This window comes from Fundulus heteroclitus, unplaced genomic scaffold (genome assembly GCF_011125445.2).
Source record: "Fundulus heteroclitus isolate FHET01 unplaced genomic scaffold, MU-UCD_Fhet_4.1 scaffold_170, whole genome shotgun sequence".
NCBI classification, from domain to species: Eukaryota; Metazoa; Chordata; class Actinopteri; order Cyprinodontiformes; family Fundulidae; genus Fundulus; species Fundulus heteroclitus.
The window spans coordinates 277164-293930 of NW_023396582.1; the positions used below are offsets into that span (position 1 = coordinate 277164).

The following is a 16767-nucleotide window of genomic DNA, read 5'->3' on the forward strand; positions in this document are numbered from 1 at the left end:
ATGTCCGTCTTTCTGAGGGGCTCTGGTAGCTACAGTTGGTAGGACTACATTTCCACCGATAACTAGGGTTGGGAATTGATAAGATTTTCACGATTCCGATTCCCTTATTGATTCTGTTAAACGATTCAATTCCTTATCGATTCTCGCGTCGATTCTCTTATCATTTCCAATTTGGGGAAAAAAGGAGAACAAACAGTTTGATGATGAGCATCGACTTTGAAATGATGCTCCCCTGATTTTAATAAATGAGCGTCACCTTTCTCTCGCTCCCTGAACTGCTGAGCAACTTCGTAGCATGTTTCGTTATATCCATTGCAATAGCTAGAATCATGTAAGAATTCCAGCTACCAGTAGTTCTAATTAAACATGCTAGCAGTGAAGGGCTGGATTAACGAGAAAGGCACACTCCCTTAATAACCCCAAAGAGAGGTAGGAAATTGGTTTATTTCCAGAAATGGCATATGATTTACTAGGAACCACATTAAACACTGCCAGTGATGTAAAACTAGCTACTTACCACCAGAGTTGCATTCCATGCTGGTCGTAATTTTAGCTTCTGTCCGGAAGGCATTAAAAACATGGCATTCATTAAAATGTATGCCAAGTTGTGTGCGCCGGTGTTTCTGCATGTTGGGTGTAATTCCTCCCGCGGATGTAAATGCCATTTCGCAATGATTGCAAAGCGCCTTGTTGCCATCTTTCTCTTCCTTAAAATGAAGCCAAATTTTCGATCGCTTTCGTTTTGCTTTTCTAGACTTAAATAAATATGTCTATATTTTTGACCTGTCAAAATTTATTAAACAATTATTTGTATACTATATATTTATTTTTCAGTCAAATTAATACTTTTATTGTGCACCACTCTGTGGCTGTTTTTTTTTTCCGGTAAAGTAGTGTAAACAAAATCTACTTTGAGTAAAAATGTCTGGCTGTAAAACTCAAAAAGATGGTTCTGTCCAGACTATTGAACCAGCATGCTTTTTTTTCTATAGACATTCTTACTTCAAATTTGTTTGGATCATTTATTTTTAGTTTATTTAGCATTTTCTGAAGCATTTGGTATTTTTATGTATGAAGGGTGCTATTTAAACAATATTTTCCTACCACAAATTGTCTTTGGACTATACGTAGGTTTTAAAGTTGAACAGTTTTCATATAAAACAAAGACAAAGGTTTCCTAATAACTTCCTAATAAGTCTTCTTGTGCCTCTCTTTTATGCTCAGTGGGGAGAGTAGTCGTTTTGCTATCCCAAAGTTCTGGGTTTGGTTCCAGTTTCCCCTCAGTCACATGTCAATGTGCCTTTGGGCAAGGCAATTAACCCCAAGTTGCCCACCGATCTATGCATCAGTGTATGAATGTGTGCATGACTGGTTGAATCTGACTGTAGTGTAAAGTGTTTTGAGGTATGACTAGAAAAGCTCTACATAAATTCAGTCCTTTTACCATTTAAAAACCACATACACAGATGTATGTGTGAGATTTTAGTCACTTGAATTGTTTTCAGAGAAATCAACACTAAACTTCCGGTTTGGACCTGTAATGTTTTTTCAGACACAACAAGAGAAGCATTGCATAATCTGTGTGAATGTTTGACTGACCTCAGGATGTGCTTATCAAAATGTGCTTGTCAGAGCTCAGTGACGGAGCCATATGTCAAAGGTCCTCCTCTTCACGCTTATCATTGGCCAGCTGTGCTGAAGTCCAGCATACTGAACCAGAATAATACCCAGCTGAATCAACTTCTGCGGTAAAAGACTCAGATGGTTTAAACCGCGTCCCTTTGCTCCTGTGAGCAATTTCCAACTCAGCTGAAAAATAAACAGATTACAAGAAGCAAAGTTTGTCCTGCTACACTGAGATGTGGCTCTTGGATATGAATTCAATTCAATTCTGTTTGTTTTTATAGCCACAATTCACAACACATGTCATCTCAAGGCACTTTACAAAGTCAAGTCTATCAAATGATCCACACAGGTTGGTTCAGAGTTTTCTACCTAAGGAAACCAGCAGGTTGCATCGAGTCTTTGACTTGCAGCGTACACTCCTCCTGAAAGAGCGTAGAGCCACAGAGGACAGCCGCTTGTATTTTTTTTTTTTTTTACTTTTTTTTTTTTCACTTTGCAACTATCCCTCTTACCAAGCATTCATGTGGCCATCTGAGAAGACATAGCATGCACATAAAAGAACACAGATGAACTGATCCGAGAGTACTTTCTATTTTAGAGAAAAGTAAAAGGGTAATCGCAGTTCTTCATTAATTAGCTTAATCTAGGATAGATGCATTTTGTGGACTTCCTAATTGTAAAAAAATATAATAGTCCATCCTCGAACTAACAAATAAATGGACTAGTTTTTCTACTAAGTCCATAAATGCCATTTCTTACCATAAGCTGACAGGAGATGAGGTTGAGAGGCTGAGGTACGACATGTGGGACGATATGTGGGAAAGGTCCACGGGTCAGGACTCAAACCTGGGAGAGTCGTGTCTGGGACTGAGGCCTCTGAACATGGGTTGCATGCTCTACCGCTGTGCCACCATCATGTCCACAGAACGAAGTCTTACCTTTCTCAGATATCAATTAGTTGTATGAACTAGCTGAACTATGAACCAGTCTCTTCTGCAGGTTACAGCTGAATGCAATGCTCGGATTCTTAAGCAACATTTTGGCCATTCATCATCATTGGTCAAGAAATATTTGATTCCTGAAGCCGTGTTTCCTTCTAGTTCTCCCCCACAATGTCTTGCAACCGTGCCAATGCATCCACCGAGCAGCATTACACGCGAGTGGATTTGACAGTTTGCAGCAGTTTAAGTAATTGCCTCGCACCTTGTCACAATAATCTGTTAATCTCTGTAACACGTCACCCTTGTGATCATTGGGAGATGTGATGGTAGAAAACCCTGATATAATGTTCTGTGGACTTTCAAGATTTAAGATATGGTTTAAGTTATGGACACTTGTTTATTTGAAAGGTCGTTCTGTATAGTTGTGTGCAGTTAGACTGCAATTCACCACTTTACCATCTGCGTCGCCAATTTCCCTATCTCCATTTTTTATTTAATTTTTTTTTAATTTTTTTTATAGATTCCAATTTTTGCATGGAAAGTGACATATGCATGTTTCAGGCCACATTTTGTGCAAGCTTTTTTTTAAATGAGAACCCAGTTCCGCAATGTGAATTGTTAACAAGTGAAATAGCCAAAAAGCTATGTGTGCCCACACTACAAATGCCTGCCCCCTCTGTAATGTGGCACTGGCTCCACACCTGGTGAAGGCATATTCTTTAGTTCTGATATACCTGGGGCTAGATTTGCCCCAGGTATATGGTAAATATAGACCTCAGATAATGACTCCTCTGTTCAACAACTGGAGGAAAGATACAGGTGACATTTCCATCCCAGCAACAAGGTTTCATTGGAAAAAGTTGCTTCTGGCTGACCTCTGCATCTTAGCTTTAACTCCTTGAGGATTTTACCATCTCTTTACTTTCTAAAGCGCTCTTATACTGTAAAAAAGTGTCACCAAATAGGTTTATGGCACAGAGAGCTTGACTACAATGTCTGCATCTGCAGTGATTTTACAGTAACAATAAATTAGTACTATATCCTGCAGCTTTATTATCAACAAATACAGCTCTTTAACGCTGGGTTGTGTTTTTGTCAGATGTTTGTATTTTGACACAGTGGAAGGACATTATTCGATGTTACCTTAAAGTTTTGTCATGCATTTAAAACAGAAATTTAAAGCATTTAATGGTGATAAGCCATTTCTGTGTTGTGCTTCAGGGATTAGCTCCAGCTGTAACAGAAGGGATAGGGTACTTATTGGTCCAAACAACCGTTAGCACCTTAATAATTTGGGTCATCATGCGGTTGTCGTCTCAGATTTGGTAAACAAAACCCTTTTGTCTCACTTAGTAAAGTTAGTTAGTGCTGTCAGACCAGTTCTGATCAAAGAGGGAGGAGATGTTTTTCACATGTAAGGGAGGTCTCTCTGAGCCCACTCCATCGCTCTGGTTCAGAAACCAGTCAATCCAGGAGTTTTATGATCCTTTTCTGCAACCATCAGTTGCAGCAACAGGGTTGTTAGAGATTGGAAGAGCAACATTCTTAGCTCTACCTTATTGCTCAGTGTGTATTATAATACATCAGATGTAGGTCAGCAAACAGGTTGAGACTAACCGTGTTGACTTTACGCTCTGCTTAGTTTGCATGTGTGGCAGGAGAGACACACACGTTTGATACAGTGCCTTAAAGTATTCATTCCCCTTCAACCGTTTCACATTTAGTCACATTGCAAGCACAAACTTGAATGTTTTTCTATTATTTGTGATGGGTTGCACAGTGCATGTGTTGGTAGCACTGTTGCCTTGCAGCAAGAAGGTCCTGGTTTGGAATCTCAGGTTCAACCTGGGGTTTTTCTGCATGGAGTTTGTTCTCATGTTCTCCCTGTGCAAGATTATGTTGGGTTTATACTCTATAGCACACAGCCCACCTCTCTCTGTGTTACAGAGGACCTCTTTGAAGGAATCCCATCAGTTTTTGCTTTTAGAATGAAAATGTCTTTTGATGGAAACAGTTTTTGTAAAACCATGTTTAATCTACCAGATGATGCTACGTGCCTTCACATCATTACCTGAAACCCATAGAGCAAAACCATGTTTGTTAGGCAAATCGGTGGGTGACGTCAGAGCCACCGTCAGCCTGCCGGTGTCACGTTACTGCAGGAGCAGACAGAGAATCAGCCTGCTCTCTGCACGCCTGATAGATGCCAGGCAATTCACAGTTGTATGTTTTAATCATTTGAGGGTCCCAACAATCTATATTACTGTTGTTGCCGTGCGCCAAATAACTTCCATCCTGTCAGGTTGTCTGTTGGTGTATTTGCTCATTCATTCATAATTAATGTGTTTTGATCAGGGTGCAGGTATGTCAGTAAGGCAGCAGCAAAGACGCAGGTGGACTACGACTATGACGGGCCCTTAATGAAAACTACAGTCCCTGGGCCACGATCACAAGTAACACAGCCTTACACATGCAAACGCAAAGCACTCACGCATCTCTCTAGTCATATGGAGCATTTTAAACTTTTTTCCCTCTATTTTAGGAGCTGACAAAACAACTGGGAGACATTCAGGTCAGTGTGTGTGTGTGTGTGAGACAGTTCTAAAATACTGCACTAGAAAGGAGTTTAATTAGTTCTAATTTTATTATTGTGTTCTGGATCTCATCTGAGTTTTAGTTTTCTTCCCTTCAAATTGTCTACAGTTCATGGTTCTGCTTTATGCATGCTAGACAGCACAACGGTTTGTATGAGGTCAGATGAAATCTTCAATTATGTTAACTCAGTGAACTAGTTAAACATACCCTGCAGCACAGCCGTTGTTCTACATTTCACTTTTACAGCACACGCGGTGCCTCTGCAGAGTTCCACAGCCTTGTTGCAGTTTGTTTTTGCACAACCGCAGCAAACATTGGGTCAAAAGCACTGATTTATCACAAATTATGTATGATGTTTTATTGCACTAGCAAAAATTATCATACGATAATAACATACTTCATTTAAGCCCTAAATCCATAGAAAGCCATTATAAAAGATGTTTGGATACCTCATAATGCTGCAGTAAAAGCAGATGCCTGCTAATAGCTTCTGCTCTGGATGTACATGTGGTCCCTAAGGACAAGGAAGAAAAGAAAGTGTTTCAGATATAGAGAAAGCTGTAAGTGAGACCCACCTCTGATCTATTGTATTCTGTAAGTACAGAGTGAGTCACTCAGAGAGGATTCTCTCTTTAATTACTTTATCTTCAGAGACGTTCTTCAGTCTGCAGCTTAATGAGGGCCACAGATCTTACTGTGTGTCCTGTGAAATAACACTTCAAGCAGAGGGATCTGCTTGAGTCTGATTGTGAAAGAACAGATTACAACAGAATACTTTACTGATCAACAAAGGGAAATGATCATGTTGCATTGAGACCATTCCCTATCTACTTTTTCCATAGGTTAAGAAAATAGAAAATATTCACAGGCATTTACTGTAGCAGCCGTCAGAACTGATTCGTGGGTCTGTCTGAGTGAACTTTAGTCTTCAGCGATTAAAATGTGTAATAGTTTCAGTTTAGATCAGGTGAAGGACGAGGTCATTGGAGAATATTTAATTGCTTTGCTTTAATGAATGCCTAGGCTGTTTTAGTATGTTTTGGGTTCATCTCTGGTGAAAGGCAGCACTGACAGCTTGGCTGAATTTCAGCAGACAGTAGGTGTCTGGCTGCTTTCTTCCTCTGTAACTGTCAGTTAACATCAATGCCCTTGACAGCCATGCATGTCCAAATCATGACACTGGATCAGCCATGTTTTACCAATACTGAGATATTAGGGATGGGCGGTATGACCTAAAAATGTTCTCTTGATATATTTGGGCTTTGTCTTGATAAACAATATATAGAAAAATGTATGAAATTAGGATTTTAATTACTGCATTAATATTTAACCAATAATACAAAAACAGCAGGAAAAAAAAAACATCTGTCTTCTCACGTAATCCAACTAGTGCAGCAGATTAAGTCAATATTCCATTGGAATATTGACTTAATCTATATTCACTTGACAAGCACCAAATCTGGCACAAATTAAGTACCAGACTTATTTGTTTAGAAAAGCATGTTACCCTACTAAAAATCCAAGATGGCTGTCTCGTAAAATGGGGAAAACACTGTTTTTGGCGTAGAACGTGTATAAATAGAAACATGCTATTGATTTGCTAAAACTAATTTTAGAATAAACTGGCATTATTTCATTATATGTGTCACAATATGTGACGATGCCCTGTGATAGACTGGCAACCTGTCCAGGGTGTACACCGCCTCTCACCCAATGACCGCTGGAGTTAGACACCAGCTCACCTCCCCACGCCCTGCATGGATGAGCGGGTAAAACAATGCATGGAGGGATGTGTCTACTTATAATCAAACTTGCAAACTGAACTGAATCCTGAAACACAGCACTGGTAAAGGGTTTGATCAGGACTTTTTGTCTTACTTGTGTGATGCCAGCAGTATGTGTTGTTGAATGGGTTATGATGGCAGTAATATATAACAGAACATGTTTCTTTGCAGAACGTTGGTGCAGTCAACTTCTTTTGTAACTATGAAGATAGCAGAGGAAACTACTTGGTGGACGTGGACGGCAATCGCATGCTGGATATCTACACTCAGATCTCCTCCATTCCTATTGGTTAGTATCATATGACCCTGTGTAACATCCTCAGTAACATGCTAGCATCTCAGGAATGTGTGATTTTTATTTTTCATTTTTTTTTAGGTGATGCATAAAGTCCCTGACTCACATTCTCACCTTATTATGGAACATGACATAGATTCAAACTTCCAGGAGTTAGTTTAGAAGACCGAACTGAAACTTTACTTACACAAGTTATTTCTTCATCAAGCGAAATCTGAGTGGTAAAGGTTATGATTTAGTCTTGGTGAGTTACAAAATATTTTCAGGAAATATTTTGTTACTAGCCTTTTTTGTGCCTAAAAGCATGGTAGAAAAATGGATCTCCTTCTCATTCTTCCCTTCTTGACTTTGAAATGTTCCATAAATGTCAACAGATTAGGTCAAGATTGAAAAGGTTTTTCTTTACAGGCAGACATTCAAGCAACTGCGTTTGTAAAACCACAGTTCTATCCTCCAGGTCACAGATTATCATGCCTGACCGACAGCATTTTAAAAAAAATCCCTGGTTAAAACTAAGCCTTAGGGCCTCTGTGACAGAAGGGCTTTTGTTGTTGCCGGAAGCTCCCCCTAATTAACGCAGGATTTTAAAGGGCCAGACGGTTTGAGCTGGTAACTGTCTTTACTCCACTTAATGGTATGATTAAGACTTCTTTATTTCTAAATACACAGGACTATACTAATAAGAAGCTTTATCCACCTAAGCCTTCCTTTAAAATGTTCAGTGCTAATGTGCATTTTCATACGATGCGTCCAATACAGCCCAGCATGCCATGCCGTCCCAAACAACAATTAGACCTATTTCATATATTTTGTCATTGAGACGCAGAAGTTTTCTTTCATTTCCGGTTTTTAGAGTTCCACTGTAACAAATGATGGATGGTATAATAAACCAAATTGAATCCCTGTTCTTCAAAATGTTTGGGTGTGTTTTTAGTTGATGACATATGTGGCACTGTTAGTTCTCAACAGAGTAACAAATTGAAGAAAGCTAAAGTATATTCTGATTCATAACCCTTATGTGAATGTCTGTGTAGTAAACCACCTCCCTAAACTTCAGCTATGATCTAAACATTTTAGAGGGGGCAAGCACAAACAAGCAGTGAAATGGCTGATGCCACTGTGGTGTCAGTTTGTTAGAGCAGCAGCTAAGGATGACAGAAAGTGATTAGATAAGCTCATCAGAATCAGAATCCATTTATTTGCCAAGTCTGTGGGTACAAACAAGGAATTTGACTTTGGGTTCCAACGCTTGCATCGCGTAAAAAAGCAGGCAGACAAGAAACAGCAAACTATAATAGAAATCTATAGTAGAATCTATAATAGAAAAGAGATTATTCAGGGAATAACAGGAAAAACAGGGGCAGTATATACATGAGAGCTTTGGTTCTTTTTTTCCACAGCAGGTAGCTGGCTACCCTATAAAGTGTTCATCAGAGTTACCGCCTGGTGGTAGAAACTGACACTGTGTCGGCTGGTTTTAGCCATCAGCGTTCTAGGTTGTTCCCTGGAGCCAGAGCAGGTGGTGGGAGGCAGAAAGACTCTGGCAGAAATCACATCACTGTTGGACAGTATCTCCCATCCCATGCATGGAGCTGTTGTGGAGCTGGAGAGCTTCAGTCACAGTCCACAGCATCCTAGAAACACAAAGGAGCGCTATCACAGAGCTTTCCTCACATCTGCTGCATCTGCTCAGCCTAACAAACTCAATAAGTCTTTACATCCTTGCTGTTTCTGCACAGCCTTTCTATTTCTTCATGACAGCATGATATACATTTGTCCTTCTGTGAATCTGCAAGCTTCTGTTTGCTTTTCATTTTCCTGCTGGATTTCTGAGTTTTCCTACTGGGGAACAATAAAGGATATTTCCATTTAAACAAATCTCTTAGTGGCTGACTGGTCTCTACTGGCCAGAGTTGGAACAGCACTGACATTTATATAAGCCTGCTGCATTGGTTTATGTAAGAATCAGGATCAAAGCTTTGTTGCAGACAGACTATTGTGTCTGCTATTGATGCACACACCTCACAGGAAGTTGATGCAAACCATACATACTTTAATGCCCTTTGTATTCCAGTCATTTTAAAAATAGGGTGTTGTCTCTTTCCCATTTAAGTGTTTTACTGATCACACAGAATAAAGATAACCTGGTGTTTAGCAGGATCTATAATCATTAAAATCTCACTTCAAGTGTACAAAAACACAGCAGCTTCCACACCACCCCTATTGAATTAAACAAGATAGAAAGATAAATTCAAAATAGAAAAGCCATCATGGAAAAACTAATCATGTCCCTTTAAACAGGGGCTGGCTCATAGAATTTAGCAGCTATAAGGTGTTTTCTCTCTGACTTTATAGAGCAGGGTTGTCCAAACTTTTCGGTACATGGGCCAAAATTGTCAAGTCAAAGGAACTCGAGGGCCAAAATATGAACAAATATATTTTAAAACCAAAAAAACTGTTAAATTTTTACCTGCTCTACAAAATATGATCATTTTAAATAAACACATTTTTCAGATTGTTTTTGTAGGAAATGAATGTGTAAATCATTGTAGATCCAAAACTTAAAGGGGTTTGCTCATTTGTTGTTTTAAAAGATGGTCATTCAGTTCGCAAATTATTCTGAATAATTTAATTTTAATCTTAAAAAATAATAAACTGAACTATTTTTGGTCTAGCAATATAACAGTATTTGGGTCAGTTCTTTGAAAACACTTGCTGTAACTAGCCAACTTTAATAATTGAATGAAAAGCAGATTTTAATGCAAAGTCTGCATCTGAGTGATAAAATGTCATTGATAGATGTTACTATGAAATGAAAGAGAATGTAAAAAGTGTGTTAATGAAAAGACGAGTACTTTGTGTTGTACTTAACATTTTCAATTGTAAGATTTAAATTGTTCTGTAATAATTTGCCCTAATTAAAAACTAAAATCTTCCATCTGCATCAGCCACCTGTGCTGGTGGACCAACTCTTTCTTGAAATGCAGTTGGGGGGGGGGGGGACCATAGAGCCTCTCTCATTGTGCCAGAGGCCTTTAGGTCTCCTCTTCTTTATACAGCCAGTCACCAGGCCTCCACCATGCCTGAGAGTGAGCATGAGAAATGAAGGCTGATCCTGTTACATTTCTACTTTAGCCTCATCTCTCATAACGGAACATTAAGAACATACTGAACTCTTTTGGCTTTGCCGGGATAGTGGATAGATGGACGTTTTCTCCTGGCAACCCTTCCAAACAAGTCAATTATTGTTCAGATTGTCCTGTCATGAACTTTAACTTTCTGTTAGCAGCCCCTGGTTGCTACTTTCTCATTGCTTTCCCATTATGACTCCATCTTTGTTTAATGACAGTGGAGAAGCTGTCGTTTGTGGCTATGCACACTTGAGGCTGAATTAAAATACCTATAGACCAGATCCATTCTATCATGTAAAACCCCATCTTTGCTACGCCAAACTTGTCTCTGATGGGCTGATTTACCCTCCTGCTTATGTAGACAGTAGATATTCTCATTTATTGAGCTAGTTTTGGTTCTGCTGCTCATTTAGCTCCAGACTGACAGAAATGAACTGAGGGTAAACATGTTTGCTCCAACCTGTCTTTCCTTTCATTTATTCCTATAGGCCATACTAAACTGGTAAAAAAAAAGAGGCAATAAGCTATGCTGCCCTCTTTTCTCTGAGTTTGTTAGACGCATCTGAATTCTACAATTTCATAAAAATAGCAAGTTGTAACCATACTAGAAGTAGATATGTCTTTTCTGGATTCAGTTTGTAACAATAATTGGTCATATTTATTCAGCAGCTTTATTCTTTTACATTTTATTTATTTCTCTGATATTTTTTAGCTACCTGCCTTTCATAAAGAACTTTGCTCAACAAATAATTTTTCTGTGCATTATAAATACTTTTGAGTTAAGGTAAATGGAAGATGTTTTATCATTTGGCATTTACATCATTCGGTTGTGTCTAAGAGATGCAAGGTGTGTGTGTGTGTGTGTGTGTGTGTGTGTGTGTGTGTGTGTGTGTGTGTGTGTGTGTGTGTGTGTGTGTGTGCCTGCCTATCTGTATTTGCAGCTGAGTGAGAACATATTTTATCATCAAAGTGAGGACTTTGATGTAGGTATATACTGGTAATGGTTAGGTTTAGAGTTAGGGTCTGAGTAAGGCAATAGGAAGGGCTGAAAATGAATGGAAGTGAAGACAAGGTCCTCAGTAAGTATTTAAAACAGATATGTGTGTGTGTTGTGTTTAAAGTCTGTCCAATTCTGTCTTCCCTCAGGCTACAACCATCCTGCTCTGCTCAAGATGATGACCAATCCCAACAATCTGGTAAGTCTACACAGACATACGGCACCAGTAAACAGGTAGCCTCAGGGTAAGTAAAGGATGGTTGAGATGAAGAATGGTGAAACCCTTTACAAATTTTATAGAAAGTTAGAATGGTAAAAAAGGGATTTTTGACCTTTTCCTTATGCTGGTGTTTTTGGCAATGGAAACACTGACCAAGTAAAGTGTTATTTATTCCCAGGCTGAAAATGGCAGTTAACATAAAAAGCAAAGGAAATGTTCTCACTATTAAAGTATTCACAGATGCTGTTCTACAGAAAAGACTAAACACTTGATAATTCTGAGTGAGTGTCAGGATACTGTTAGACATTAATTTAATGTCATCACTGGTGGCAGATTTTAGTGAATGGAACTGATTTCCATTACTCATGGCACCGCAGGCTGGGAAAATAGAATTTTAAGCGCTGATTTTAGTTATATTTTTTTTCTAAAAGTATTAATTCTCTTTCAATTTTTTCCATGTTGCAATCACAGACTTTATTGTATCTTATTGGGTGTTATGTGACAGACCAGCATAAAGTAGTGCATCGTTGTGTAGTGGAAGGAAAAGGATTCTTGATCAAAAAAGAGGCATTCAAAAGGATGTTTTAGTCTGTTCTTAATTGTAAAATATCTTGAAGGGTAGCTCACCCTGATGTAAAGGTATTACCCCTCCCCCAGACAAATTTTGCCATCAAAGTGGGTGGTTCTAAGAGACAGGCTAAGTGTGGGGATGATGGGTAGAGATTAAGGGGGGTTGTGGTCAGGAGGGTATGTGACATGTTGAAACATGGCGTGACCAGAGCGACATCTGGTGGTTTTGCCAAGGATTGATGGTTTGAGGTGGAGGATTTTTCACCCCCCTCGTCAGCGGAGGTTGAGGGAGACTTTATGAAGTATAAAATATGATGCAGAGTACTTCAAGTAGCAGGAAGAAAGCAACAGAACCAGAAAACGTCGTTTTTTTAAATAAATTGCCATTTGTATAAATACTAGGAATACAGTTACAAATAAAAATGTTGATGAACAAAACTTGATCAAATCCAGTAGATTTTATGAATTAAAGAGATAATACAAACTATAAGCTTGATGGATAGTAAATGTCTGTCTGTAGTCTGACTGGGGCTTAGGGAAGAAAAGCTGTTGCTGTCTCTAGATCTGGTCTCTTTTCAGTGAAGAGCTAGTTTTTACTTTTCTAAACAAGAACAGCAGGTGACAATGATGATACAAATGTTCCTGCAAAAACCATTTGGTTAAAAACTGTCCAGCAATAATGTGACAGAACTCAGTGGTTGTTAAAGGTTTGTCTCTTTTCTCTGATGTAGTTCCCGTTTGTGTTTTAGAGCACATTTGTGAACCGACCTGCGCTTGGAATCCTGCCGCCTGAGAATTTTCCAGACAAAATCACTGAAAGTCTTCTCTCAGTTAGTAACACACAAGCTTACAGGTGTACACGTGTCCCAACTCACAGTAGTGAGCAGCAGAGATGGTGATCACACTAAACACAACTGTTTCTCCCTCCCTGTCAGGTCGCACCGAGTGGAATGACTCGTGTTCAGACAATGGCCTGTGGCTCATGCTCCAATGAGAACGCCTTCAAATCAATATTCATCTGGTACAAAGTAAGCGTGTGTCTGCCTAACATCATGCTAACCATTGGCTGGTCCACACCACTATCATTTTTGATTCTGCCTGCTCATTGGGGAGCCATTCTTGTGGATTAATCTAAACAGTTCTTTCAGCTAAGAAATATTTCTAAGCTTCAAACTTTGGTGTCGAAAGCTGAATTAGAGATGATTATTCAATGTCCTCTCGTGTTATATTTGCCACTGCCATGTCTGCATCATCCCGTTGTGGGACAATAGAGAAGTTTCTTGTATTATTATCTTTAAAACCGTGAGGTGATGACGCAGAGCAAAAGTCAGAGACTTGATCCTGATGCAGTTAAACACAGTGGGTACCATGAGACAGCTCCCTGACTCAGCATATGTGCGCATCAGGACACATTCACAAGATGGAACTGGATGTCCCACAAAATCTTCATTTCCTTTTGTTTAGAGCCACAGACACATTTCTGAATACACGGAGGACAGGAAGCACCCATGCAACAGCTTTACAGTCATTTCTAAGCATTTTTGATAAAAGTAAAATGTGAAGATTAACATTAGGATGTCTTGTTTTGCCTTGAGAGTCCACTGCAGCTTTAGGGGACTTTCATGTGAAGAGAACTACAACAGCAGAGAAAGTCACAAACACATCAAAGCTGCTTTAAGGCCTGAACAAAGTTCCTTTTAACTAAATCATAGAACCTACTCAACCACTTAAAGTTAGTGGTAGAGCAGAGTCTTGGTATAAATGAATGTTCTAGATGGGTTCTGCTGTCTCTGTATCTCCACCTGCATCTCCATTTGTTTAGTGCAACTTGTTCTGCCTCCAACATCGGCTTCCAGTGTTGTCTGAGAAGGGGACAAGCCATCAGATTAAAGTAGCAGACATATTAACACTTGAGCACCGCTGGCTGTGAGCCTTGTGCTGATTCTGCCAACAAGCTGGAGAAGCTGTTTTCATTTCTGTGCCTTCATAGTGAGCCCAGATCTAATGGAAGCACAGCCTTTACGCTGGGGGAACCCTTCGTACTCGTGCTACCTTTTAGTATAGCACCTGTCCTCATGTTCTAATCTGCAAAGTGTACTTTAAATATTACTTGAGAAAGTACAAATACATAAAATAGTAGCCCAATCAAGTATTGTAAGTAAATGTTAGATATTATTTTCCATCTTTACTTCAGAGTGTTTAGCTCTGTGTTCTTCCAGCTTAGACATGACCAAAGCAATGCTTTCAAAGGAGATGGCTCCTCTGTCATTTGAAGCATAGATAAAGCTAAATCCAAATCTTGTGACAAAATGTCATGTTTTAACGATAATGGAACTTAAGTGCATTATTGTCATTTCAAGTCATAATGGCTGGTTTGCTTTGTTTTAGAACAAGGAGCGGGGTCACAATGTACCATCTGAAGAAGACATGAGTTCCTGCATGATAAACCAGGTCTGCCTACCTGTCACTATCACACTGTTAGGCTGTTTAGTGCTATATGCGTCTCCTTTACTGTTTTTTCTCACATTTCTGTTTCTCCCCCTCAGGCTCCAGGCTGTCCAGACCTCAGCATTTTGTCTTTCATGGGAGGTTTTCATGGAAGAACAATGGGTATGTTGCAGACTTTGTCACAAAAGTCGGTGTTTTCCCCTGGTGTCAATCACAATAAATCACTGACATCAAGACTGTGTTACAGTGTGTAAATTCATGTTGTGTTTCTCCTCTGTGGAAGGGCTTTATTTGTGCATTGTACTCTTGACTGTGCCAGTATTTGTATTGCTTCAGATTTGGATGATAGCGTCAGTGCAACGTGAGGCTCAGGCCAGATGTTGGGTCTTCAAAGCACCCTTTTTTTTTTTTTTTTTTTTAACAAAATACTAATGGGTCAAAGTTTAAATTAGATGGAACCTAAGGAAATGTAACACTTTCAATATGTATACAAAAATAATGTTTACAAAAGTGTTCACTAGCAAAAAGTTCACAGCAAAAAGTTATCTGGCTGTTATTTGTAGTTTACGTATAAAGACTTCTTTCACAAATTAGTTTTCTGCACAGAGAGGGAAATAGTACTACTGATGACTAATCCATGTATGTAATCCATGCTTATATTTGTGTTTTCCCTTTTCTAGGTTGTTTGGCAACGACACACTCCAAAGTGATCCACAAGTTGGACGTGCCATCTTTTGATTGGCCAGTTGCTCCGTTTCCCAGACTGAAGTACCCTCTGGAGGAGTTCGCCAGAGAGAACGCTCAGGAAGAGGCTCGCTGTCTGGAGGAGGTGGGTGTCGTCGTGTGTGCTGTGTATGAATGACAGCCGTGTGTTCCTAAGCATGAATGGGCACAGGCATGAAAAACAAGCCAGGCTGAAGTTGCTTATTCACTGTATTTGGTAAAAATTTACAGTAAATGGCCAGAATTTCTGAGATTCCTACCCTGGAGCCACATTCATCCAGTCGCACTCACTACCGCACGCACTCATTCACATGCCGATACGCAGATCGGCAGGCAACTTTTGGTGAAGTGCCTTGCCCAGGAGCACATCGACATGAGACAGAGGGAAGCTGGAATTGAACCAACAACTTTCAGATTGCACAACTATTCTTTCAAAGAAAAACTTCTGTTCCAAATTGGTGTTTTAAAGCTTTATTTTGGTGTAATGCCTTTTATTTTTCAACCTTCATAGAATTCATTTTACTATAACAATAGAAGTAAAAAAGTAAAATGGGTTTGGGTTTATTATCATTGATATAGTGTATATATTGCTAGATATAGTTTTGTTTTACACTGAATGCCTGTAAGCGTTGCCTTTGTCCACGTTCTGTCACTATAGGATAACTATGAAGATGAAAGTGAGGGTGTAGCTCCTCTGACAAAGAAACCAGCATCATGTGTCTTGTGTGCTTTTCCAGGTGGAGGACTTGATTGTGAAGTGGAGGCAAAAGGGGAAGCCTGTTGCAGGGATCGTCATTGAACCGATTCAGGCTGAAGGTGGAGATAACCACGCCTCCCCAGACTTCTTCAGAAACCTCCGAAACATTGCACGCAAGGTTAGATCTCCTGCTAATGCCACTGACCATTTGATGACCCTAAATCGGCTGAACTTATTTTAAAATATATCAGCAGGAGGTGTAAACTGGTTTGCAAGCTTCTTCTAAAACCCCATAATCCAGTATGGAAGCAGATAAACTGTGAGTTTATCTGCTTAGCTATGTTTCTTTTCTTAGATGAAGCCACTAAAGGAACTATTACTGCCATTACATGTTTTATTTTCTCTCACACAGAAAGTACTCCTGGATCAGTACTTCTGTGCTATTTTTGTGTCTCTGCTCTGTCGTCTCTAATCCCCAGTCAGTTGTATTTCTCAGTTCCTCTGCTTTCTGGCTGATGTTTTGGTCACTTTTGAAAGCTGGTGGTGCTTTCACTCTGGTGGTAGCATGAGATGAAGTCTACAACCCACACAAGTGGCTCAGGTAGTGCAGCTCATCCAGGATGGTACATCGATGCGAGCTGTGGCAAGAAGGTTTGCTGTGTGTCAGCATGGTGTCCAGAGCATGGAGGCGCTACCAGGAGACAGGCCAGTACATCAGGAGACATGGAGGAGGCCGTAGG

General features: G+C 39.6%; 1 protein-coding gene across 1 annotated transcript in view; it reads left to right on the top strand.

The window, feature by feature from the left end:
• The window catches only part of abat (4-aminobutyrate aminotransferase), a 36480-nt gene that overhangs the window by 13721 nt on the left and 5992 nt on the right, over nucleotides 1-16767 (top strand). The window contains exons 5-14 of the mRNA XM_012880923.3: nucleotides 4923-5020; nucleotides 5110-5139; nucleotides 7118-7235; nucleotides 11519-11568; nucleotides 12909-12989; nucleotides 13095-13187; nucleotides 14548-14610; nucleotides 14706-14769; nucleotides 15288-15436; nucleotides 16068-16205. Coding sequence (XP_012736377.2) covers nucleotides 4923-5020; nucleotides 5110-5139; nucleotides 7118-7235; nucleotides 11519-11568; nucleotides 12909-12989; nucleotides 13095-13187; nucleotides 14548-14610; nucleotides 14706-14769; nucleotides 15288-15436; nucleotides 16068-16205 — 884 coding nt within the window. The remainder of the gene's footprint in view (nucleotides 1-4922; nucleotides 5021-5109; nucleotides 5140-7117; nucleotides 7236-11518; nucleotides 11569-12908; nucleotides 12990-13094; nucleotides 13188-14547; nucleotides 14611-14705; nucleotides 14770-15287; nucleotides 15437-16067; nucleotides 16206-16767) is intronic.